Source organism: Somniosus microcephalus, chromosome 11 (genome assembly GCF_052327205.1).
Source record: "Somniosus microcephalus isolate GS21.2 chromosome 11, FLI_Smic_1.0, whole genome shotgun sequence".
In the NCBI taxonomy this organism is placed as follows: Eukaryota; Metazoa; Chordata; class Chondrichthyes; order Squaliformes; family Somniosidae; genus Somniosus; species Somniosus microcephalus.
This window is the reverse complement of record NC_140997.1, coordinates 147,973,995-148,000,108: the sequence shown is the minus strand read 5'-3', so window position 1 is coordinate 148,000,108 and position 26,114 is coordinate 147,973,995. Positions and strand designations below refer to the sequence as shown.

Here is a 26,114-nt window from a genome sequence, read left to right as displayed (position 1 = left end):
AAGTTAGTGGCAATCAAGTCCGTCAATACTGTATCTGGATGCATTTAAATGATATTGGACATTTTTACCTTCTTGCCTATTTTACTGCACTTCCCATGAGTTTGTAGGCTTGGGGACTCATTACTTACCTCTGAATTTCTTAGGTGGATTGTTCAAGTCTCCAGCATCTGGTTGCACCACACATCGGTCATCCACCAAGCTTTCAAAAGAAATACAGAAAAGAACAGTTAAACAAATCTCAAGACACTCCATTTTTTTAATTACGGATTTCCTTTCCCAGGTCATTTTCTTCATGTCTGTTCTTTTCCTCTCTACAGTACTTGACATTCTTCCCTACTCTCCTGAAGCCTCTACTGATGTTAGAGTGCACAAAGAATGAGAACAGGACTGACTCACATGGGTCATATTCCATCTCCTCTAACCCTCTTGCCAACTTCACATTTCATATGATTCAGTATTAACTCATGGAATTGTGAACAAAGGAAGTAAAGTTGTTCCTTAATCACTGTATATTTGATTTTGGAATTCTTTAGCTTACGATTGCATCCCTCAATTCTGCAACTTTGCACCTACCATATTTATCCATCACGATTTTAAGACAGACAGACTTGCATTTCTATAGCGCCTTTCACGACCAACAGATGTCTCAAAGCACTTTACAGCCAATGAAGTACATTTGAAGTGGAGTCACTGTTGTAATGTGGGAAATGCGGCAGCCAATTTGCGCACAAACAGCAATGGTGATAAATTACCAGATAATCGTTTTTATGTTATGTTGATTGAGGGATAAATATTGGCCAGGACACCGGGGATAACTCCCCTGGCTCTTCTTTGAAATAGTGCCATGGGATCTTTTACGTCCACCTGAGAGCAGGTTTAACGTCTCATCCAAAAGACAGCACCTCCGACAGTACAGCACTCCCTCAGCACTGCACTGGAGTGTCAGCCTAGATTTATGTGCTCAAGTCCCTGGAGTGGAACTTGAACCCACAACCTTCTGACTCAGAGAGAGTGCTACCAACTGAGACATTAAAAAAGTGCTATATAAATGCAAGTTGCTGTTGTTGTTGTTGTGGTTTCTTCTCTCAGTGAGAAGAGATTTAGCGCCCTTAACTCATCTTCACAATTCAGTGATGCAAATCTGGAATCCATCCTGTTCATTTTGATGAATCTTTCCAAAAGTGACACAAAAACTGAAGTCAGCGTGGATTTGCAGTCAACTACTAGCAAGACTATAAAGTCATTATTCTCCGTCCGCCAGCAGAAAAATCTAGTGTAACCTCATTAGTGAGGCCACATTTGGAATAATGTATGAAGTTTTGCCCAGTCTACCATCAATAGGTCATGGAATAGTAATAGGGAAGATTGCTAAACTTAGTGCCCACGCTATAAAGAGTGGCTTCCAGAACTAAATTTGTTTTTATTAAAGAAAAGGAGAGAGATGAAATCTAGGTCAGCTTAGAGGATTAGTTAACTTAAAAAGGTAGAGATAAACCTTTCTTAGGAAATAACGACATTAGGTAGAGGTTGTGATGGACTGGACTGTATAAAATAATTAAAGCCTTGATGGGGCAACTGGCCTTTTCTCATTCCATGTTTCCTCATGCTAATTCAGCAGTTGTAACAATTACCTTCCTCATAAACCAATTGCAGGCAGCACGCTTTATCACAACAACAACAAGCAACATTTATATAGCACCTTTACCATAGTAAAGCCACAAGGCGCTTCACAGGAGTGTTAAAAGACAAAAGATTTGACATCGAGCCACATAAGGAGAAATTTAGGGCAGGTGACCAAAAGCTTGGTCAGAGGCAGGTTTTATCAACATATTTAGAAAAGTAGATGAATCAATATCTCAGACAATTATCTGGCCAACACTACTGGACAAGTAGGTGTACCTGTAATTTGAATAAATGGTGTAATCAATAAACATTGGGGTGGTGGAGTGGGGATGAAAAAGAGAAGTTGAATCTCAGGCTGCAGCGAACAGTGAATCCAATTCTAATTTGTGTTCAACTTCCCAAAAAATGTTTTTCCATAATATATTAGATAACATTGCAGAAAACATTATGCAAACTATTTAAAGACTTCTCAATATATTGACGCAAGAAGTGAAAGTGACAGGGTTTTTCTAAAGGTAACAATCATTCCATTCCCAGACTAGGTCAACCCAATCCTCAAATCATCCACAGCCAAGAGAATGGGGAGGAAGCAACCTGCCCCACGCCTCTTCTATTGCCATTTCTAACTGCAAGGAGATGTACTAAAGTAGGACAGGGACAAACAGTAGCTGCAAACACACAGCAGACCATACAACATCGGAGGAGAGAACAGACAGTCAATGTTTCAGATTCATATCCTTCACCAGAACCATCAGTAGCACATTCCCATGAGCAAATATGTCTCCCATTCAGGTATTGACCCGGACTTCCCAACTCCTTAAAACACTGACTCTCAGTGATAGTTGTATAAACAGTGGCAGCCTGTGACAGCTCACCTATCTGGCCATTCTTCATATGATGTCCATCTAGGCAGCAACTATCGGCAAGCTATTTGACCAACACATCCACACATGATCCAATTCTCCACTTCAAGTCCACAGTCAACAACAACTTGCATTTATATAACACCTTTTAAATGTAGCAAAACACCCCAAAGTGCACCACAGAAGTGTAGTCAGACAAAAATTGAGAGCTAAAGGAGGAGATTTTGGGGGGGGGGGGGGGGGCGGGTGGGGGTAGGTGACTAAAAGGATGGTCAAAGAGGTAAGTTTTGAGGAGAGAGGGAGAGAATGTCAAAGCTTGGTGCCTAAACAGCTGAAGGCACAGCCGCCAATGGTGGGGCAAAGGGAGTGGGGGTTGCACACGAGACCAGAGGAATGCAGAGTTCTTTAAGGGTTGTAGGGATGGAGGAGTTACAGTATGCATTTTCCAGCAAGGGTCATTACAGGAACATCAAGAGCCAGAGCATTGGTTAAACTTTTGCCCTTTTCTCAGTCCAAGGTCACTGATGCCAATTATGAAGCCCCATTGTTGTCCCGACTAAAGTCGGGTAACTGAGCACAGGGTAAATGGGAGATCTTTTTGGTCTGTGCAGATCACTGCTACAATACATTGCATTTAATTACTGATCCATCAGGAGGCACAGCAGCTAATTTCTAAATGGAATTGCTGCTTTAACAATAAATAAACCTGCCCAAAGTAAATCCAGCAGAAGGAAGATTGCAAGGTGAAAATTACACACACAAAGCAGTAGTGAATGCTCCCCTCATAGCATGTGCACCATGCCAGACACAAAGAATATTTTATAATAATGCAGTATACCAAAGTGACCAAAATAAGAGCAGATAACAACAATAGGTGTGTTGAGGAGCGGAAAGTTTAGATAGGTTGTCTATGGGTTATGGTTTACCGCTGTACCACAGTGAGTGGCGAACATTCAAAGCAAATGTCTTACAAGACTACTCTTCTGGATTCATCGCCACCATTTCAACCTCCTTGGGATAATTCAGTTAGAGGTACGAGAACATAATTCAGGAGCACAAGGTTTACCAGAGAAAACTATTAAAATGGATAAAAACTGGCAGGAATCCTTCAGTAAGATAACTCTTCAATTCAAACTTTTTCCAGTTCTGACGAAAGGTCGTCGGCCTGAAACGTTAACTCGGTTTCTCTCTCCACAAATGCTACCTGACCTGCTGAGCATTTCCAGCATTTTCTGGGGGTTTTGTTTGCTTCAATTCATCTGTAGTGTGAATGTCATGATTAGTTCTCAACACATTTAATTGGATGTCAGAGCCCCACTGAGCAAATGTTTACCAAGTTCCAATGTGTTCCTGAGTACAGCCCTTCCCATGTGGACGTTCGCGCTTGGTGAGCTCACATTTCAATTGCCAAAGATCCTTTTGGACAACTATTGCCCATGTTTAGTGTTACGATAACTTGCTTCATGTAAACCGCTGCATTCTCCAATTTGATAAAGTTTTCTTTACTTTTATAACAACATCACACCCTAAATTCAATGTCCCAGCTATTTAAAATGTGCGCCAGTGAGTGAAACGGTGCCCTGGAATGACATGCACCCCAACTGCATTCGGACAATAAAAGACCAAACCTTTCAGAGCCAGAAAGCCTCACTTCGCTTTAAGATCCTCACATACGTCACGGTGGTAGAACGGCTTGGTAATTTCCCCTCCCTTGTCACTTTCACTCCCGCGGCGAGTTAAGAGTCTCCGAGACTTACCGAAACGTCTTCATCTTACACTTACCCTAACGTGCTGATGAATCCGTTGACAGATCCTTCGGCGTACAAGGAGACTATATCCCCAATGTGAAGAAAACTCGACATCTTGTCAGACATCTCTCGGCTGCCAGGTCAAACACAAGGGTCCCGCTAAGAGATTATATCTGCACCACTATCACAAGACAAAAAGAAAATTTGCACAGATTAAAAGCAAATATTGATGATAAAATATTTATAAATAAAATTATGCACTTACAAGTAACAAAAGAAATCAATGCCGTTGAAACATATCTCAAGTTAGCCCCGCAAACACTAACTTGGTTTAATCTTGAAACATCTAAAAAAGGTAATTAAAAAAAAAATAAACTCCAAACATAGATCGAGAGTTCGGACTTGCAAGATCCCAAACTATAGATGAACAGGAAAGAGAGAGAGAGTGTGGGGGTGGGGGCTGCATTCCACACAATGACCGCTACATTTATTGACTTGTGATGCAGACATCAGCTTATTATTAGCCAGAGACACAAGTTAGAAAACATCGCAGAATGCAAAGATAAATCCTCGGTTCTAACATAAGCTGCACTCGTGTTTCCTTGAGTTTTTGCTTTCTGCAGACTTGCATTCCGCTTTAAAGTTGCAAGTTCACAAAGTTTAAGCGTTTTTTGTTAAAAAAAAATGAATGAAAACAACAGATTCATTGCATTTCTTACATTAGGTGCAGGTTCTGCTTCATTCCTCCCTGCTCCACTTGAAGTGCATTTGAAGTTAAAGCAACCAAAAAATGCGTTGAAAACCACTGACCTTCAGAGAAAACAAAGAGTTGAAGCCAGTAGGAACCCGAGGAGACCGTGGTGCAAAAAAAGTAGTATCTAGGCAGTGTAAAGGAAGTCCATGGTTGTCTCCGTCTTCTCTTTGACCCCTTCTCGGTGAGACAGTTCCCGTTAGATAACGCACCTCTCCGCCAGCCTCTCTCCAACACCAGCTGTTGCAGCGTCTCCGCCAATCAGCAGGCAACTCGTCCTTGCACCCTGGGAGTTGTAGTTCGACCTCTCCGCACCGCCCCGCCGCCAAACAGCGAAAGCGAGACGGCGCTGGGACTACAATGCCCACGGTGCCCCGGGAGCCCCACCCCCGCAGCGAGCGCGACCTAACCCCGCCCTACATTGTGACGTCGCCCAATGCACACTCGCTAGCAGAGCAGCGTTTTCTGATTGGCTAACCCGCAAGTCAATCATTTTCTTCCCACCGCCCCCTTCGAACGCTTGAAAAGTTTCCGCGAGGGACCGAACTTTTTTATGAGTGACAATGAGTGAGTGTAGAAAGTGGCTAAGATTTGCAGCTTACGTTTTGATGTTTTCGTTTTATTTCTATTTATAATACCGCTTTGTGTTCAACTATTTGAAAACTTTACTGGTTTTTAAAAATGTTAAAATAATTGAGTGCAAGCTTTAATATATAACTAAAAAATACTAAATTAACATATCTTTCAGGAACGAGATTGAAACACAAAGTATTAATCCTACTTTTTTAGGGGGTGGTCAGGCAGCTGTCTGACCCATAGAAAAACCTCATGCTTGAGAGTATCCAAAGCAAAAATATTGCGATTTCACACGTACAGAATTTCAAGTGAAAAAGAATCTCAACTCCTGAGAACAGGTCGAGCCCTGGAGGTCCTGTTAATGAGCAATGCTGGCTGGTCAATCATCAACAGCACCCTGGAGTACTGCACACTTGCCTGGTTCAGATTACTGAGTATGCTGCATGGGGGGACTGGGTTCTGATTTTCTGTCTCCAGGCATGTCATCTTTGTGCCACCTTGACCCCCCAAAGAGACCCTTAATTCCTCCAAAGTGACCCCTTGACACCCCCCCCCCAAAAGAGACCCTGTTTTTACTTTCTCCACCAAAGGAGGATAGTTACCAGTTGGTCATTGCAATTAACACACAGGCTCGAGCCCTCACTAACCAAAGCCAGGTGCTCCATAAAGGATAGCTACCTTGAATTGTGGGTGCAGCAGCAGTACCACCATCCTCCTGACCACAGCATAGACACACACTCCAAATGAACAGTAGTGCCATCAGTGGGAGGTGCAGAGCGTAAGTGGCACTTACTGTCAACTCTCCAACCCAATCATGGTATATACCCAGCCCTGAATATTGGAGCGCATGTTCTCATACCTGGCCTCCAGGTATCACTTTCTGGCAACTGTTGGCCCAGGCCTGAGTTTCCAGAGCTATAGAAGTGACATATGCCTTCCATGGTGGAAGGACCTATTGTGACATCAAATCAAATCAAATCAAATCAAATCTTGATTTGTCAGGCATCCAAGTCCAGTGCCAGGTATTAGGCTTACTTATCACCAACTGCTTAATTCAGGTCCTCACCCAAGGGACATTAGTAAAAGGACTTGCCTGCTGCAAAACCAATTGCCCCTTCAGTGTGCTCAGTGACAGGTTGCTATTGGCTCTGCCATTCTTCCCTGCAGCAGTTTCTCCTCTGTTCCACAATCTACCTCATGGATCGGCCCTGGATGGCACATATGGACAGAAGGAAGCCCTTCCACTGCATGCCAAGGAGTTCTGAACAACGAAGGGCAACTGGGCACATGCCTTTCTACCACAAATGGGGCATTGGGACATTCACTGAAAAAAAGACTAAAGTGCTCCCATCCCTTCTCAGCATAGTTATGAAGAATTGCCTTCAGTTTAAACTGGACACCTACCGGATACCAATGTGAATCAACAATTGGGTCAGAATCTCATTGTATCGTCCCAATCAGTACTTTCAAGATCTCCTCTTGAGCTGTACAAAGCCATCAAGCCAGATTTTAGTGCAGCTACCACCATATCTCATTGTTTAACCAATTGTTCAAAACGTTGAGTGTGCAGGCGAGTCTGACAACAGCACAATATGCTATTTTCTATGTTTCCATAAATATTTTGCTTTGTTACTTTACCAAGGACAGAGTGATCACTGGCTAAGTGGTAGTATTCCCACCTCGGAGTCAGATGGCTTGGGTTTGGGCCCCCCACTGTTGACACTCCTGGCGAGCAGAGACCGAAGCGCCGGCTCTGAATACTGGGTTGACAGCCAGTGGAGCCCCCCCCCCACAAAATCATAAAGGGAAGGTGGGGCTCTTTAAGATTAAAAACTGTGAGGAAGGCAGCAGGATTCCACTTCAGCTACGCTTCCCTAGTAAGTGGCTCAAGGATTTCCTGTGTGAGATTGGAGTTAGGACCTGCCTTAGGGCAGAACACAATGGATGGACTTTACTAAGCCTGATACAAAGCTATACGTTTATTGGCAGAATAAAAATAATGACATGCATTCTTATAAGTCATAATGTATTTACTAGTACATTGTCTTTTAATCTTTGCATATTCTCTGAAACTCAATTTTCAAAACTTGCTTTTGTGAAATAAGTGTTATTATAAATCAGAATCTCTCAAATACTACCATCAGAAAATGTAGATTTTGTTGCAAGTCTGCCCACTTTCTGTGGCACGATTCGATGTGTTCTAAATATATTTTACATTAAGGAAAGTCTAAGAATAATTTTATTTAAAAAAATTACCATAAAACAAATACTGACACTATAATTATTACAAAATCACTGCAAGCAAATATTTATACCTTTAAAATGTGAGTAGCAATTAAAAACAGCCTGTTTTTTTAAACCCTTAAAATAAATTCCCTTACACAGAAAAATTACAAATAAATTAGATCCAATATACAATCCTATTAAACGCAATATTTAACCATTTACCAAACTGAACCAATAATACATATCCGACCACCAAAAATAAACTAACCTTTAACAACAAAGCAAAAATAACACAGCAGTAACCATAAAGATGTAAAAGCCACAGCTCACGTTGAAGTCCTCCAAAGCAGTGGGGCTGTGCCTGGATGAAGACTGCAATTGGTGTCCAAGGCGCGGACCTTCTTGTTATTTTCCCCCGCTCGTTGTGAAAATGCAAACCGAGCTGTCTGATTGGGTGGTTGGTGCCATGTGACATTTTGTGACCGGAAGAGAAGCTGGTCTCAGCCATTTTTGTTGTTTTTAAAAAAAAAATAAGCTGTGGGCTTTTAATTTTCAGTTAAAACCTGCGAAACAAAAAGGGCGGGAGGAGAGGACGTTGGAGAAGACCAATTACAGGACGGGGAGTGGCGGGGGATTCGGGGCCTTGCCTGGGCCCCGGGGAGAACGGCAGCAACGAGTCTGACTGAGACGGTTGCAGCGCCTCGTGCCTTTTAAAAGTCAGCTGATCGGTCACATGATCTGTGGCCAACATGGCGATGCCCACGTTCAGGCTTTCGGGCGGGGGAGGTTTTATTTTTTATTTCTATCCCGCGTTGATCGCCCTCTCCGTAGGGGTGAATCCAGCGTCCGCCACCAGTCAGTCCCCTAAAGACACCGGCACCTCCTCTGGATGCGGCTGTGGCGCCGGCGCCACCAGTCGCCGGGAAGCTGCTGGCCATCTCCCCCAGGCTCGAAGTGACAGCATCTCATTGGCCAAACAGGCAGCTGTCAAATACTCCAAGGAGGCCAATGTTGCCGGTCAAGAGACCGCAGAGAACTACAGGCCACACTTGGCAAGGCGCACCAATCAGGTAGAGCACTGCTTTACCTAACCTAACTATTTGGTAACTACCTGCACTGTTGCTTTTGATATGTTCGTTCGTATCAACAGGTACTGTATAAACGGAACACGCATACGTTGCACTGTGGTCTAAAGCGATGTTTCTAACTTGTAGTTACTGTATCAGACGCCTGTTAGAACAGGTGCCACCCATGAACAGCGAAGAATTTAACAGGCGATTATTAGATAAGTAAAAAAGACTTGCATTTATTTAGTGCCTTTCACGATCTCAGGCCATCCCAAAGCGCTTTACAGTCAATGAAGTACTTTTGAAGTGTAGCCACTGTTGTAATGTAGGACAGTGCAACTATTGGAAGGGTTGATTGGCTAAGAATCGTGAAATTCGCAATCCAAAACACAATTTCTCTTGCCTGAGGACACTAATCAAAAGAATGTAATTATGCAGATAAAGTCACAGTGCTCCTGCTATTTAAAAAAATTCCAGGTCATTTATTCCTCATTTTCTCAATGCAATAATCATAGAATCAGCAGCACAGAAGGAGGCCATTTGACCCACTGTCCCTGTGCTGGCTCTTTGAAAGAGCTATCCAGTTAGACGCACTCCCCTGCTCTTTCCCCATAGTCCTGCAATCTTTCCTTTTCAATTATTTATACAATTCCCTTTTGAAAGTTACTATTGAATCTGCTTCCACCACCTTTGAAGACAGTGCATTCCAGATCATCATAACTCGCTGCGTTTATAAAAAATTAAAAAAAACTCCTCTCCCCTCTGGCTCTTTTGCCAACTACATTAAATCTGTATCCTTTTGTTACTGACCCTCCTGCTACTGGAAACAGTTTCTCCTTATTTACTCAGTCAAAACCCCACATAACTTTGAACTCCTCTATTAAATATCCCCTTAACTTTCTCTGCTCTAAGGAGAAGTATTTCTAAAGAAGTTTATTGGGACATGGAAATTGGGAGATGCTATGGAAGGATGGATATGCCCAGAGGGTAGTAATGTTCAGAGTTGGTATGAACTTCTGATGCTTGGAGATAGAAATCTTTGATGTAGAGATAGTGGAAAGAGTTTGAAAGTATTAAGTCACTTCAAAGTGATAAGTAGAAGGAGATAAATCTGTTCACTGGGGTGGGGGTTCTGGATTAACGAAGGGAATGTTTGTTCTGAATTTTGAAAATCGCAATAGAATGAGCAGTGTTGACATGAATCGTTTTCATCTCGGGGATCTAGCAGCCATTGTTTCACTGCCATTACTTCAGCTTCCAGCTCAAACTACTCTGCTCATCCAGCTTTGAAAAAGTTAGTATCTCTTTTAAAAATAACATAAGATTTACCAAAAACGTTTTATAAGTACTTTCGCTTTCATCTTTCAAGGTATTAAAAGGTAGAAATGTTGCCCAGCAGCAGATTGAGAGAGGTACACAGACAGGGCCCAAAAGCCTGGGACTCGATTTAAAATGTTGCCTGGCAGCAGATACACAGAGAGGCCCCAAAGCCTTGGACTTGATTTAAACCGCCCGGCCCAAAACAGCCCTGGCAAAGCCGGGCTCCCCCCAGCTATCTATCTATATATATATAAACGGGTCGACCTGTCTCTGTCCTTCTGTCCTCGGGTGTGCGTCTGTCCGGCTATGCGCTCGAAAGTTATAGAGCGTACCTACGCGCGCGTTACCTCCGAAGAAAGCTTACGCTTCCGGGACGGTCGTAAGCGTATTTACTTTTCGGTCGCACGAAAATTGTTCGCGCCTTATGCAAAAAACCTTCAAAATTAAACTCATTATCTGCTACTTAGCATTGATTGACGTCAAGGTTCCACCAATCCTGTGCCGTCACGATTGACCAATCCTACAGTACGGTCCCCTGATGGTTGGCCAATCGGTGTGTGTGTGGGTGGGACTAATCGTTTTCATCTCAGGGATCTGGCAGCCATTGTTTCACTGCCATTACTTCATCTTCCAGCTCACACTACTTTGATCATCCAGCTTTGAAAAAGTTAGTATCTCTTTTAAAAATAACATAAGATTTACCAAAAACGTTTCATAAGTACTTTCACTTTCATCTTTCAAGGTATTAAAAGGTAGAAATGTTGCCCGGCAGCAGATTGAGAGAGGGACACAGCCAGGGCCCAAAAGCCTGGGACTCGATTTAAAATGTTGCCCGGCAGCAGATTCACAGAGGGACACAGAGAGGCCCCAAAGCCTGGCACTCGATTTAAACCACCTGGCCCAAAACAGCCCTGGCAAAGCCGGGCTCCCCCAGCTAGTAGACTTATACAATCATGATTTAGAACTGCCATTTGCTTCTCCCAGATGTCTGTGTAATTCCAGCAAGATTGCAGCTACTTTGTTCCATGAAGTATTGATATTTTTATTTAGTAATATTTTGATCGTCTTCAATCTCATTTCTAACAATTGTTCTAGCCTTTTAATAAAGAGCATGCATTTATATAGTGTCTTTCAAGTCCTCAGAATATCCCAAAGTGCCCAAGTCAATGAAGTACTTTGGAAGTTAGAAACATAGAAGATAAGAGCAGGAGTAGGCCATTCGGCCCCTCAAGCCTGTTCCGCCATTTAATGAGATCATGGTTAATCATCCAAATTCAGCACCCTGTCCCTGCTTTCTCCCCATATCCCTTGATCCCTTTAGCCTTAAGAAATATATCTAACTCCTTCTTGAATATATTTAATGAATTGGCCTCAATTGCCTTGTGTGGTAGAGAATTCCACAGATTCACCACTCAATTTTCAATTCAATTCAAATCGCTTTATTGGCATGATAAGGTACATCAACGCAGATCTATTCATAGTGTATAAACAGATATATCCCTGAGTGTATAAATATACATTCGTATAATTTGTATATACTCTTTTCTTAGGTTTACTGGTTGTCCCTCTGTTTATGGCAAGCTGTAACGTAGTGTGCCACTAAGGTTACACAATTTCTCTGTTCCCCTAGTAGGTATGGGAGTTTCTGGTCGTCATTCAAATTTCTGAATTCAGGGCATATTTTTGTGAATTTTTGGTAGAAAGTCTCCCTGATGCCCTGATATTTTCCACAAGCTGTGAGGAAGTGCCTCTCTGTCTCCACCACTCCCTGACTGCAGTGAGAGCATATCCTGTCCTCTCTTGGCAGCTGGGTCTGTCTGTGTCTGCCTTTTTCGATGGCCAGGCTATGTTCGCTAAGTCTGTACCTTGTCAAGGTTTTTCTCAGTTTGCTATCCTTTACCATGGTCAGGTATTCAGCCATGTTGTACTGTCTGTTTAGGGCCAAGTAGCAATTGAGTTTGTTTTGGGTTTTTGTTGTTTCTGCCCAATATGACAGGTATTTTTCCTTTTGCTTCGTGACAATTGTGTTGGGTCGAATTCTCTGTGCTATGATGTCACTGTCCTGGGGCTGGTTATTGTTAGTAGTGTTAGTAGTTACTTCACTGAGTCCCAGGACTAGTTGACTGAGGGTATTCTTCTTTATGGTCCTCTCTTGGCATTTCAGGGCTTCGTAATGATAGCAGTGGGGGTTGCACATTTTTAGGTGTTTCCAAAATTTGGTGGCTCTTTTTTGGATAGTAATTATTAATGGATATTGGCCTAGTTCTGCCCTGCATGCATTTTTTACGGTTTTCCTTTGAGTCCGGAGGATACCTTTACAGAATTCTGCATGTCGGATCTCAATTGGGTGTTTGTCCCATTTTGCAAATTCTTGTTGTGTTAGCGGCCCCCACACCTCACTGCCATAGAGTGCAATTGGTTCAATTACTGATTTAAAAATTTTGAGCCAAATGCTAATTGGGATTTCTATTTGGATTGATTTTTTAATGGCATAGAAAGCCCTTCTAGCTTTCTCTTTCAGTTCATTCGCAGCCAGATGAAAATTTCCCGTAGAGCTGATTTTTAAGCCCAAGTATGTGTAGTTAGTGGTTTGTTCAATTTTAGTTGTTCCTAGTGTGAAATTTATTCTGGGTCCCTGATGTCTGGATCTTTGCTGGAACATAAGGACTTTGGTTTTTTGGGGGTTTATTGTCAGGGCCCAGGCCTGACAGAATGACTCCAGCAGATCCAGGTTCTGCTGTAGACCCTCCTTAGTTGGTGACAGCAGAACCAGGTCATCTGCATAGAGGAGGAATTTAACCTTGGATTCATATAGGGTGAGGCCGGGTGCTGTAGATTGTTCAGTAGTTTTGTCAATTCATTTATGTAAATATTAAAGAGTGTCGGTGAGATGGGCGAGCCCTGCGTCACACCACGCCCCTGTGGGAAGTATTTTGTTTGTTTGTCTCCAATTTTAACTGCACATTTATTATTTGTATACATTGATTTAATTACATCATATTGAAAGTGGTGTAGGGGGAAAAACATAAGTTTCAAGAATAGACCGTCGTGCCAGATGGAATCCACTCTCTGGGTTCACCATCTCAGTCCTAAATGGCTTGCCCCTTATCCTTAGACTGTGACCCCTGGTTCTCGACTCCCCCGCCATCTGGAACATCCTGCATCTAGTCTGTCTAGTCCTGTTAGAATTTTATAAGTTTCAATGAGATCCCCTCTCATTCTTCTAAACTCCAGCGAATATAAGCCTAATCGACCCAATCTCTCTTCATACGTCATTCCTGCCATCCCAGGTATCAGTCTAGTGAATCTTCGCTGCACTCCACAGCAAGAACATCCTTCCTCAGATAAGGCGACCAAAACTGCACACAATACTCAAGGTGTGGTCTCACCAATGCCCTGTACAACTGCAGCAAGACAGCAAGTTAAGACACTCTTGTTATTTAGGCAAATGTAACATCCAGTATGCACTGAGCAAGGTTTCACAAACGGCAATGAGATAAATGACCAGATGATTGGTTTTAGTGGTGTTGGGTGAGTGATAAATGTTGGGCACTGGGAGAACTCCCCTGCTCTTTTTCGAATAACGCCACGGCATCTTTTGCTTCCAGTCAAGGAGGCATACCTGGCCTCAATTCAATGTTTTAAAAATTGGCTCCCTCAGTAATGAACTTAAGTGTCAGCCTAGATTATGTGCTCAAGTCTCTGGAGTGGTAGTTGAATCCATGGGCTTCTGACTCAGAGGCAAGTGTGCTATCGCTGAGCCAAGGCTTTATAAGAAGAAAATTGTCAGTCTGTAGCACCCTATATGTCTGTATGAGAAGTGGGGATCTTCTAGCCACTACTTTAACTTGAGGTTATGTTCTTGCCCAAGTGCAACTTATTTTTCTCCTTGCATAGAAACATAGAAGATAGGAGCAGGAGTAGGCCATTCGGCCCCTCGAGCCTGCTCCGCCATTCAATGCGATCATGGCTGATCATCCAAATTCAGTACCCGGTCCCTGCTTTCTCCCCATACCCCTTGATCCCTTTAGCCTTAAGAAATATATCCAACTCCTTCTTGAATATATTTAATGAATTGGCCTCTACTGCCTTCTGTGGTAGAGAATTCCACAGGTTCACCACTCTCTGGGTGAAGAAATTCCTCCTCATTTCTGTCCTAAATGGCTTACCCCTTATCCTTAGACTGTGACCCCTGGTTCTGGAGTCCCCGACCATCGGGAACATCCCTCCTGCATCTAGTCTGTCCAGTCCTGTCAGAATTTTATAAGTTTCAATGAGATCCCCCCTCATTCTTCTAAACTCCAGTGAGTATAAGCCCAATCGACCCAATCTCTCCTCATATGTCATTCCTGCCATCCCAGGTATCAGCCTGGTGAATCTTCGCTGAACTCCCTCCATGGCAAGAACATCCTTCCTCAGATAAGGCGACCAAAACTGCACACAATACTCAAGGTGTGGTCTCACCAAGGCCCTGCACAACTGCAGCAAGACATCCTTGTTCCTGTACTCAAACCCTCTCGCTACGAAGGCCAACGTACCATTTGCCGCCTTAACTGCCTGCTGCACCTGCATGCTTACCTTCAGCGACTGGTGCACAAGGACACCCAGGTCTCGTTGCACTTCCCCTTCTCCCAATCTATTGCCATTTAGATAATCTGCCTTCCTGTTTTTGCCACCAAAGTGGATAACCTCACATTTATCCACGTTATATTGCATCTGCCATGTTTCTGCCCAATCACCCAACATGTCCAAATCATCCTGGAGTTTCTCGACATCCTCCTCACAGCACACACGCCCACCCAGCTTTGTGTCATCTGCAAATTTGGAGATATTACATCTAGTTCCCTTGTCTAGATCATTAATATATATTGTGAATAGCTGGGGTCCAAGGACCGATCCCTGCGGTACCCCACTAGTCACTGCCTGCCACTCGGAAAAAGACCCGTTTATTCCAACTCTTTGCTTTCTGTCTGCCAGCCAGTTCTCTATCCAAGTCAATACCTTGCCCACAATCCCATGTGCCTTAACTTTACACGCTAATCTCTTATGCGGGACCTTATCGAAGGCCTTGTGAAAGTCCAGATACACCACATCCACTGGTTCTCCCTTATCTATTTTACCAGTTACATCCTCAAAAAATTCCAGTAGATTGGTGAAGCACGATTTACCTTTTGTGAATCCATGTTGACTTTGTCCGATCCTGTCACTGTTTTCCAAGTGCTCTGCTATTACATCTTTTATAATGGACTCTAGCATTTTCCCCACTACCGATGTCAGGCTTACCGGTCTGTAATTCCCCGTTTTCTCTCTACCACCTTTTTTGAATAGTGGGGTAACATTAGCTACCCTCCAATCCATGGGTACTGTTCCAGATTCCATCGAATGTTCTTAGTTTCTCTCTCTTTTCCACCAATTTTCTTCCCTCTTAACCTGCCAGTTTCACAGGTGCCAAGCACCCTAGTGGCCATTCTTCCTGCATCAGCCTAGATTGGTGAGTATCAGCAAGCTTATTCATCATGAGAGGTGTCGCAGCCGAGCTCAGTTCTGTCCTTGCCCAACATCCATGTGCTCACATATCCAGTAAGGATCACCTAAATATCAATCAGGAATGAGATCCCAGTCCAATTTCTTTCTTTCATTCTTTCTTTCCCTAACCCAGAGTTGCTGAGGCCAATTGTAATGCCCGACATCTAGCCAGGCTGAGATCAGAGTACTCGGGTAGAGCAGGAATCAAACTTGGTCTAAAAGGCTTAAACGCTCACTGTCGTAACTAGATGAACTATTGGGGTAGTCCACAGTCTTGTGTTGGATATCCTGTGTAGCCTGACTTAGTCAAAAATTCAAAAAAGGAATTCCTGATCTAACAGGGAATCGATAGATGGAGGCTTAGTACAAAAGGGACCCGGATGGCCTTTTCTCACTGTCCTTTTCATATTCTTCGAACAGTTCTCCCATGATGGCAAAGGACTGCATACGAGGTCAGTTGCTCCCTTACCAGCCAAGAGGGTTAAGAAAGTTTGGGTTCAGGATAAAGCGTCATGAGAATTGAGTTGATTGCTATCGCCCATAAAGCAACTGAATAAATTAATGTGGAATGGCTGATTACCAGAAGAATATGTGGAAATCTCACAGCTACGCATGTGGGAAAATCACTGATCATTGTTTACTAACAGAATGGATGTGTTGGGAATCTCCAGGATCAGTAAAATCTGCATGCAGTTCCAGGAACTGAAAATCTATTGGATCAGAACCTGGTTGGTTTGGGCAAGAGATATTTCCCGAAAAACCAGTACAATTAGTGCTGTGTTGTAATACTAATTTCCGACTCATTTCGTACAATATTTTAAAGATCAATTCAAGTATTAAAATGTAGTTATTGATTGAAGTGCTCCTCCATTTTGAAGATCAGTATATCAGTGTGAGCTCAGTTGGTAGCACTGAGTCAGAATGTTGTGGGTTGAAGTCCCACTCCAGAGACTTGGGGCTCGATTTTGCCAGGCCTGAGGAGGCGGGATTGGAGGCATGTGAGGTGGTAAAATCGCAAAAAATGGCGGGCGGGTCCGATCCTGCCTTCGAGCAATTTTCCCAAATGCATGTTTTCTGACGCCGTTTCCATCCCGTCTCCAAGAGGCGGGATAGGCCCTTAAGGTCCTTAACAACCACTTAATTGCCTCTGTAATCCCATTTTGAGAGACCTTTCTGATTTTAACACTTTTCCCACGTCCTGCACGTCTCCTCTGGAACACGCCAGTGAATCCTGGCCGCCTCACAAGTGGACTGCTTACTAACAGCTGCAGCTCCACCATTAAAAAGGAGTTTTCAGCAATCTTCATTTGCAGCTGGCAGAACTTTGTTGTCTCAGGTCTGGGAGAACTTTTAGCAAGCATACGCATTGTTGTGGAAGTTTGGAGCCTGACACCCATCTCCAGTGTGACCTCCTGGGAAACCCCTCTCGCCACCTTGACTGAGCACTTCCTCAACTGAGGCATATACCAGAAGCATGGGAACCATTTATTTCCTTTCCTCCTGGACATCAGATTCGGACGAAGACCAGCCGTGGCAGCAGCAGAACCATAAACAACAGCAGCACCAACAGCAGCAGCAACAACAGGCGTGCCAAGCTGCTGCTCACCCACCTGAAGCTGCACAGGGAGAAGGCACCAGCGTGCAACCACATTGCTGCCCAGGATGCAAGGGACGCACTCATCTTGGCCAGATTTGCTTAGCCTGCACAATCAAACACTTTTGCCTCGCACCTTCTTATCAGACCATCGACAATGGCCAAGCACCTGCAGATTCCTATCACTCTGACCACCATACTGACAATTGCAAGTCACCCTAAGCCCTCAATGTGGCAGTCCCATTAGCGAAATGACACCCACCACAACTGTAACAGTTTGCCATCAGAATTTTTTATGACAAGCAACTGATGGCTTTTCAAAATTAAACACATTACACCCAAGCCTTGTGACAACTTGTACATTATCTTCCTCTTGCGCGTGCTCCTATGTGGTGCTTCCCCTGTGGCTTCAGCAGATGTGGAGGCCCCTTGCTCACTTTCTTGCTGCTCCTGTCTCGACACCTTTGGCGGGCGTCCTCTGGGGTTGCGAACCTGTGAGGGCTCGGCAACAGTCTGCTGCTCCTGCGGCTGTGCAGGGGTTGAGACGCCGATCTCAGTTGCGTGGGGCTCTGACCGAGGGCTCTGCAGTGGCATGGTCGTGTGAGCGCTCGGAGAGGAGCCCCCACTTCCTTGTTGTATGCCACCAACATCCCTCTCATGGGTCAGCCCCACTTCAGAGCTAGCAAGTGGCTGGACAGCACCTTGCTGCACTGCAGGGGGGCCATGAGGACCTGTTTCTGCACTGGAAGTCCTACTCCAGAGGACTTGCATGAAGGTCTGGTTTGTTTGCTCAATAGCTGACCATCGCTCCTCAAGAAATATCAGTCTATTCTGAACAATTACCATGTTTTCCATACCCTGGTGACTAAGCTCCTCCGTGGACGTAGCCATCCTCTCCACTACGGTAGCCAGCCTTACCATGGAGGTAGCCATCCTTTCCAAGGAGGTTGCCATCCTTTCCGTGGTGATGCGTTCATGCGCCAACGCCTCCACAAAGGCTCTGCTCATGTTAACGATGGACTCCTCCATTCACTCGCAGCGACCCTGGAGACAAAACTTGCCAGAGACTCCTGCACCTGTTCCTGGAGATCCAGCACCGCTCTCCTTCTGGATGGACCCGGAGGCACAGGGTCGACATGCAGCGGAGCCGAGCTGGGAGCATCGTCCTCCACTGCGACGAGGACTCTCCACTGCTGTCCCTGTCTCCATCATTTGCTGATGCTCACTTGTGAGCTGTGATACACCAGGTGACAACTCTACTCTATGTCCCGAAGGTCCCACCGAGGTGTGAGTGTCTGCGCTGGTGCAGGGTGCACTTAATTCTGCTGACTGAGCGCCCTCAGAGGTTGCAGCTTCCTCCTGAGGAGTCTGGAATCTCAGGCTCTTCCTCCTGGACAGTGGGGACGGGGGCTCTCGATGGTCCCGTGGGGGAGTAAAGGAAAGAGTTAGTGATGTGAGGTAAAGTTGAATGCACATTGAATTGTGCAGATGATCATAAGTCAATCTGTTAGAGCATCCGAATCATTATCAGTCACTCATGCAATGTCAGTGAGAGAGATGCCAAACTATTCTGTCACCAGTTTGCTGTGATGTCCGTCCCCCACTTGGGAATCCTCCTCGATTCCGGCAATTTCCAGGGCCTCCGAAGTGGCGAACTGGGCTACTGAGGGTGGCCCTCCTCCTGTCCTTGCTCCTTCCCTCTTTATTGTGGGCTCTCTTTTCCTGCAATGAGGGACACAAGTGGAGTTTGAGTGAGAATGAAGGAGTGAGTGTAGAGAATCCATAGTATAGATGCTTAGAAGAAGACAAAGGGCCCTCCCTGTGTGTTGTAAGTTGTTGTCATTGCGTCACAGTAATAAGGAGTGTGAGGGCTGCATGATCGAATAGTTAAGTGAATGTGACCATAGAGAGAGAGGGAATGGGTAAGGGTGCAGGGATGTCGGTGTCAAGTGGGATGTGGAGGAAGAGGTTGGCAAAGCAGAGTGCTGGTGAGGAGAGGTGATGGGGATGAAATTGAGGGTGATGAGAAAGTCATACTCACTTTTCCTGTCATGAAACCTCTTCCTGCACTGCAGCCAGGTTCTGCGGCACAAAGAGATGGCATTGACCTCCTGGGCCACTTGCAGCCACACAGCTTTAGTCTGTTGTGGTTTTTTTTCTCCCTGAGGAAGGGAAGAGCACCTCCTTATTAGATCTTGCTCCCTGCACCAGAGCTTGGAGGGAGGGCTCATCAAAGCGAGGTGCACACTTTTGCTTGCTGGTGGACATGGTCGGTAAATGAAGTCCTTCATACAATGTCCAAAGCGTTTCCAGTCTCCAGAAGAAGCAAGGCTGCTTGCAGGCCTTAAATCCAGCAGCACTGATGATGTTATCGGAGGCGACTTTCAGGATGGAAAGACTAATTGGGCCAGGGGTTCCCACACGCTAGAAATCAAGTGCCCCATTAGGGGAAAATCGCACTTTTTTCCCCACCTCACATCGGAGTCGTGGTTCTGACACGAAAACCACCTGACACACCCCAGTCCGACCCCAATGGCAAAATCAAGCCCTTGAGCAAAAAATCTCGGCTGACAGTCCAGGGCAGTACTGAGGGAGTGCTGCACTGAGAGAAGTGTCTTTTAGATGAAACATTAAACCGAGGCCCCGTCTGCTCTCTCAGGTGGGCGTAAAAGATCCCACTGTAGAAACAGAGGTCCCTATCAAAAAGACTGAGTTCGACTCAGGCAATTAAAATAATGAACTTTAATGGAACAAAACAGGTTTTAACTGGAAACTGCTGGAATACATCAACTACAGGTCTGCTCTCCTTGAGGGTTCCACGAGGACTGATCCCCTGGTCAGAAGACTGACGTCATCACGTTCTTCCCGCCATTGGGGCATCACGTGACTAACGGCATGACATCATCACGTTGAAATCGCGCTGTAAAGGTAACTAGACATTGTACAGTCAAACAGTGTAATTAAAGGTACAGACACAGACAGTAACTACATTGCTGTTAAAGGAATTATGTACAACTGCTCTGCATCCTTTGGTGGCTGCGCCACACAACACTATTTTGAAGAAGAGCAGGGGAGTTCTCCCCGGTGTCCTGGACAATATTTATATCTCGATCAACATAACAAAAACAGATTAGCTGGTCATTATCACATTTCTGTTTGTAGGAGCAAGCAATTAATTGGTTGCCGTGTTTCCTACATTACAACAGTGATTACACTTCAAAAGTGCTTTGGGATGTCCTGAGGTCGTGAAAGACACTATCGAAATGCAAGTCTTTTTTTATATAATACTAGCTGGGGGGGCCCGGCGTTGCCAGGGCAATTTTGGGCTGCGCGGTTTATGGCCGGGTGGTGCCGGTCCCCCGCTCTGTCACTCTCTTTCTTTTTCCCTCCCTGACTCTCTTTCCCTCCCCCTCTCTCTCCCTGCCCCCCTCTCTCTCTTTCCCCCCCCCCCCCCCCCCGTCTGTCCCCTCTGTCCCTCCCTCCCTCTCCCTGTCTCCCTCTCCGTGTTTCTCCCTGGTTTAATTTCTCTCGGTGCCTCACCTGTCCCTCGCTAGCGCCTCAGGCCCAGCCGGACTCACCTGGGTGGCAGAACGGGAGGCCGGGTGCGCAGCGGTCGGAAGCGAGCCCGGGGTTGCTGATGGTTAACGCGGCGGGCGTTTGGACCCGGTTGGCCGGGCGGCAGAGGAACGCGCTGGAAAGCTCCGGTTTTGCCGGTCCCGCACTCAAGGCAAGAGAGAGAGGGGGAAGGAGAGAGAGAGAGGGAAGAAGAGAGAGAGAGAAATTTTTTGAGCTTGAGGCCCGGCCGGTCTGTAATGGGCACCACTCACCTGACTAACGGCAGTTTGAGGGGAAAAAATGGCGGTGAAGTTTCGGGAGGCTGGAGGATTAGGTCCCGCCCGTGACGCACCGATTGGTCAACCATCAGGTCACTGAACTGTAGGATTGGTCAACCAGCACGTCACTCAACGCTAATGAGAGGTAGGATTGGTCAACCGCTAATGAGCGGATTTTTGAACGTTTTTTGTATAGTGTCCGAACAATTTTTGTCTGACCAAAAAGTAAATACGCCTATTAGACTCCCCTAATAAGCTTTCTTTTGATATAACATGCGTGTAGGTACGCTCTGTAACTTGAGTGTATAGCAGACAGACAGACAGACAAACCAACCGATATATATATATATAATAAATAAATAAATAAAAATTATAATATAATAATAATAAATAAAGATAAGATATAAGATAAGATAAAAAGATACTCATTAGAATTATCATTGACTTTTTTGTAAAAGAATCAAATTTGTACTTCCACTTTTTGAGCCTGAAAGTTTGGACAATATTAGATCCTGAACATTCTTGAATTCCACTTTAGCTATGACTCTCAAAAAAACTGGAGTAGCAGTGGGCAACCAACATACAACGTAATCTAGACTTTCAACTGCGTTATGGTTTCAATACTGTGGAAAAGTGTCTTCTCTTCGCTGGCACAGCTTCTCTCCTAAATTGGCACACTTGTAGTTTTGCATGCTAATCCTTCCTGGAGCCTGTCAGTGCACTTCAGCTACTCTTCTGCACAATTGCCCAGTATCGTGTGAAAATGCATGTGCCATTTACCCGAGGGAATCAGTCATTCAGTTTAATGCTGTTCTTAACACGATGATTTTGCAGTTTTATTATTTTATTCTAAGCAGCATGGTTGGGGAGCCCAGTACTGCACCAGGTACTTTTAGGAGCTGAAATGGAAGATTTTCCAGTACTGTATTTAGTTTTCACTGCATTTTGGTATTACATCACCTTATACTCTTTTCACAATCATGCCACTGTAATTATCAAGAGCATTGGTCAAATGCTTTATGAAATGGTTTGTGTCTTGAGGTACACTGTATGTGTCTAGTACTTCTGCAGTTAAGTTGGAGAAATGCAAGATGCACATTCGGTATCAAGTGTGGCTTCTGACATTTAATCTTTAACCACATGTTTTTCTTCCTTTTTAGTAAAGACTATTTTGGTTTGCTAATCGATTGACTGATGCTGAAAGCTATATTAATCATAATTAATTCAGTGAGGTCAAATAATTGACCACTATTACTGGTGTATTGTCTCTTTATTTAAGATGGTGCTGATACCAGATGGAGTGTTCACTATGGGAACTGATGACCCTGGGATACCTCAGGATGGAGAGGGTCCAGCCAGAAAAGCGCACATTAAACAGTTCTACATGGATATGTATGAAGTCACCAATGCTGAATTTGAGAGATTTGTCAAAGCTACTGACTACACTACAGAGGTAGGAAACTCCATTAACACCTTTATACATTTCTTTTATCGTGCCATTTCTGGAACAAAAATACCTTGGAATGTTACAGTATTTCTTATAAAGTCTTAATAATTAAAATGTCTGGCCTGAACTGAAATGCAGTCCATTTGTATCTCATTACTATTACACCTACTTACATTTATATAGCCATGGTGTGGAGATGCCGGAGTTGGACTGGGGTGGACAAATGTAAGAAGTCACACAACACCAGGTTATATAGCGCAGTTAAGGTTTAAATAAAAAGTCCCATGGTGCTCAAAGGTGTATGGAAAACAGACACCGAGTCAAAGATGCAGAGGTTAGGAAGGCTGACCAAGAGCTTTTCTGAAGAGGTGGGTTTTACGGAGGGTCTTAAGAAGGGAAGGAATTGCAGAGAATTGGAATTAGGCAGCAGGAGGCAAGGTTGCCAAAGGTTTGGTGAATGGAGTGGAGGGGGACACAAGAGGCTGGAGTCAGAGGAATGAAGAGTTAATGAGAGAGTGGGGTTGTAGGGCTGGAGGAGATTCCAGAGATAGGGAGGGGTGAGGCCCTGTAGGGATTTAAACACCATGAACTGCCTGATGAACAATTGGCTAAGGTAACCAGTCTACATGGACTTCAGTAAGGCTTTTGACAAGTCCCACATGGGAGACTGGTCAAGAAGCTAAGAGCCCATGGGATCCAGGGCAATTTGGCACATTGGATCCAAAATTGGCTTAGTGGCAGGAGGCAGAGGGTGATGGTCGAAGGTTGTTTTTGTGACTGGAAGCCTGTGTCCAGTGGTGTACCGCAGGGATCGGTGCTGGGTCCTTTGCTGTTTGTAGTGTACATTAATGATTTCGATATGAATGTAGGAGGTATGATCAGTAAGTTCGCAGATGACATGAAAATTGGTGGAGTGGTAAATAGCGAGGAGGGAAGCCTCAGGCTACAGGACGATATAGACGGGTTGGTCAGATGGGCAGAACAGTGGCAAATGGAGTTTAACCCTGAAAAGTGTGAGTTGATGCATTTTGGGTGGACTAACATAGAAACATAGAAGATAGGAGCAGGAGTAGGCCATTCAGCCCTTCGAGCCTGCTCTGCCATTCAATGAGATCATGGCTGATCATCCAAATTCAGTACCCTGTCCCTGCCTTCTCCCCATATACCTTGATCCCTTTCGCCTTAAGAAATATATCCAACTCTTTCTTGAATATATTTAATGAACTGGCCTCCACCGCCCTCTGTGGCAGAGAATTCCACAGGTTCACCACTCTCTGGGTGAAGAAATTCCTCCTCATTTCAGTCCTTAATGGCTTACCCCTTATCCTTAGACTATGACCCCTGGTCCTGGACTCCCCGGCCATCAGAAACATCCTTCCTGCATCTAGTCTGTCCAGGCCTGACAGAATTTTATAGGTTTCGATGAGATCCCCTCTCAATCTTCTGAACTCCAGTGAGTATAAGCCCAATCGACACAATCTCTCCTCATACGTCATTCCTGCCATCCCAGGTATCGGCCTGGTGAATCTTCGCTGCACTCCTTCCATGGCAAGAACGTCCTTCCTCAGGAAAGGTGACCAAAACTGCACACAATACTCAAGGTGTGGTCTCACCAAGGCCCTGTACAACTGTAGCAAGACATCCTTGTTCCTGTACTCGAACCCTCTTGCTACGAAGGCCAACATACCATTTGCCGCCTTAACTGCCTGCTGCACCTGCATGCTTACCTTCAGCGACTGGTGCAGAAGAACACCCAGGTCTCTTTGCACTTCCCCTTCTCCCAATCTATTGCCATTCAAATAATAATCTGCCTTCCTGTTTTTGCCACCAAAGTGGATAACCTCACATTTATCCACATTATAGTGCATTTGCCATGTTTCTGCCCAATCACCCAACCTGCCCAAATCGCACTGGAGTTTCATGACATCCTCCTCACAGCTTACCCTCCCACCCAGCTTTGTGTCGTCTGCAAATTTGGAGATATTACATCCAATTCCCTCGTCCAGATTATTAATATATATTGTGAATAGCTGGGGTCCTAGGACCGATCCTTGCGGTACCCCACTAGTCACTGCCTGCCACTCGGAAAACGACCCGTTTATTCCAACTCTTTGCTTTCTGTCCGCCAACCAGTTCTCTATCCAAGTCAATACCTTGCCCCCAATCCCATGTGCCTTAATTTTGCACGCTAATCTCTTATGCGAGACCTTATTGAAAGCCTTCTGAAAGGCCAAATACACCACATCCACTGGTTCTCCCTTATCTATTTTACCAGTTACATCCTCAAAAAATTCCAGTAGATTAGTCGAGCATGATTTACCTTTTGTAAATCCATGTTGACTTTGTCCGATCCTATCACTGCTTTCCAAGTGCTCTGCTATTACATCTTTTATAATAGACTCTAGCATTTTCCCCACTACCGATGTCAGGCTTACCGGTCTATAATTCCCCGCTTTTTCTCTACCACCTTTTTTGAATAGTGGGGTAACATTAGCTACTCTCCAATCCATGGGTACTGTTCCAGAGTCTATCGAGTTCTGGAAGATGACCAGCAATGCATCTACTATTTCTAGGGCAACTTCCTTAAGTACCCTGGGATGTAGATTATCAGGCCCTGGGGATTTATCGGCCTTCAGTCCCATCAATTTTCCTAACACCATTTCCCTACAAATACTGATTTCTTTCAGTTCCACCCTTTCATCAGACCCTATGTTCCCCAGCATCTCTGGGAGGTTATTTGTGTCCTCCTTTGTGAAGACAGAACCAAAGTATGAGTTTAGTTGGTCTGCCATTTCTTTGTTTCCCATTATAAATTCCCCTGATTCTGACTGCAAGGGACCTATGCTTGACTTCACCCATCTTTTTCTCTTCACATATCTATAAAAGCTTTTACAGTCAGTTTTTATGTTCCCTGCTAGCTTACTCTCATTCTATTTTCCCTTTCTTAATTAATCCCTTTGTCCTCCTTTGAATCCTAAACTGCTCCCAATCCTCAGGATTATTGCTTTTTCTGGCCAATTTATATGTCGTCTCCTTGGATTTTATGCTATCCCTAATTTCCCTTGTTAGCCACGGTTGAGTCACCTTTTTTGTTTTATTTTTATGCCAAACTGGGATGAACAAATTCTGTAGCTCATCCATTCGGTCTTTGAATGTTTGCCATTGCCTCTCCACCGTCAACCCTTTGAGTGCCATTCCCCAATCAATCCTACCCAACTCGCTCCTCAGACCATCGTAGTTTCCTTTATTTAAATTGAGGACCCTAGTCTCTGAGTCAACTACATCACTCTCCATCTTAATGAAGAATTCGATCATATTATGATCGCTCCGACCCAAGGGGCCTCGTACAACAAGATTGCTAATTAATCCTTTCTCGTTACATAATACCCAGTCTAAGATGGCCTGATCTCTGGTTGGTTCCTCGACATATTGGTCCAGGAAACCATCCCGTAAACACTCCAGGAATTCCTCCTCCACAGTATTGTTACTAATTTGGTTGGCCCAATCTATATGTAGATTAAAGTCACCCATGATGACTGC

At 44.6% G+C, this 26,114-nt stretch overlaps 2 protein-coding genes across 9 annotated transcripts in view; one reads left to right on the top strand and one right to left on the bottom strand.

Moving 5' to 3' along the window:
• Positions 1-5,319, bottom strand: part of LOC147110942 (inositol 1,4,5-trisphosphate-gated calcium channel ITPR1-like) — a 509,662-nt gene extending 504,343 nt beyond the window's left edge. Inside the window, exons 1-3 of the mRNA XM_085999984.1 lie at positions 5,045-5,319; positions 4,269-4,415; positions 129-199 (exon numbers count right to left, since the gene is read on the bottom strand). Coding sequence (XP_085856110.1) covers positions 129-199; positions 4,269-4,360 — 163 coding nt within the window. The 5' untranslated portion in view covers positions 4,361-4,415; positions 5,045-5,319. The remainder of the gene's footprint in view (positions 1-128; positions 200-4,268; positions 4,416-5,044) is intronic.
• Positions 5,320-8,254: 2,935 nt separating this feature from the next.
• Positions 8,255-26,114, top strand: part of sumf1 (sulfatase modifying factor 1) — a 172,376-nt gene continuing 154,516 nt past the window's right edge. For 2 of the 8 annotated variants that reach the window (XM_086001363.1, XM_086001364.1), the window contains exons 1-2: positions 8,255-8,857; positions 22,407-22,580. In XM_086001363.1, the coding sequence (XP_085857489.1) occupies positions 8,537-8,857; positions 22,407-22,580 (495 nt within the window). In that variant the 5' untranslated portion in view covers positions 8,255-8,536. Of the gene's footprint in view, positions 8,858-10,765; positions 10,842-20,110; positions 20,223-21,176; positions 21,273-22,406; positions 22,581-26,114 lie in introns of those variants that run through there. The other 6 variants (XM_086001359.1, XM_086001361.1, XM_086001360.1 and 3 more) reach the window with 5 other exon arrangements.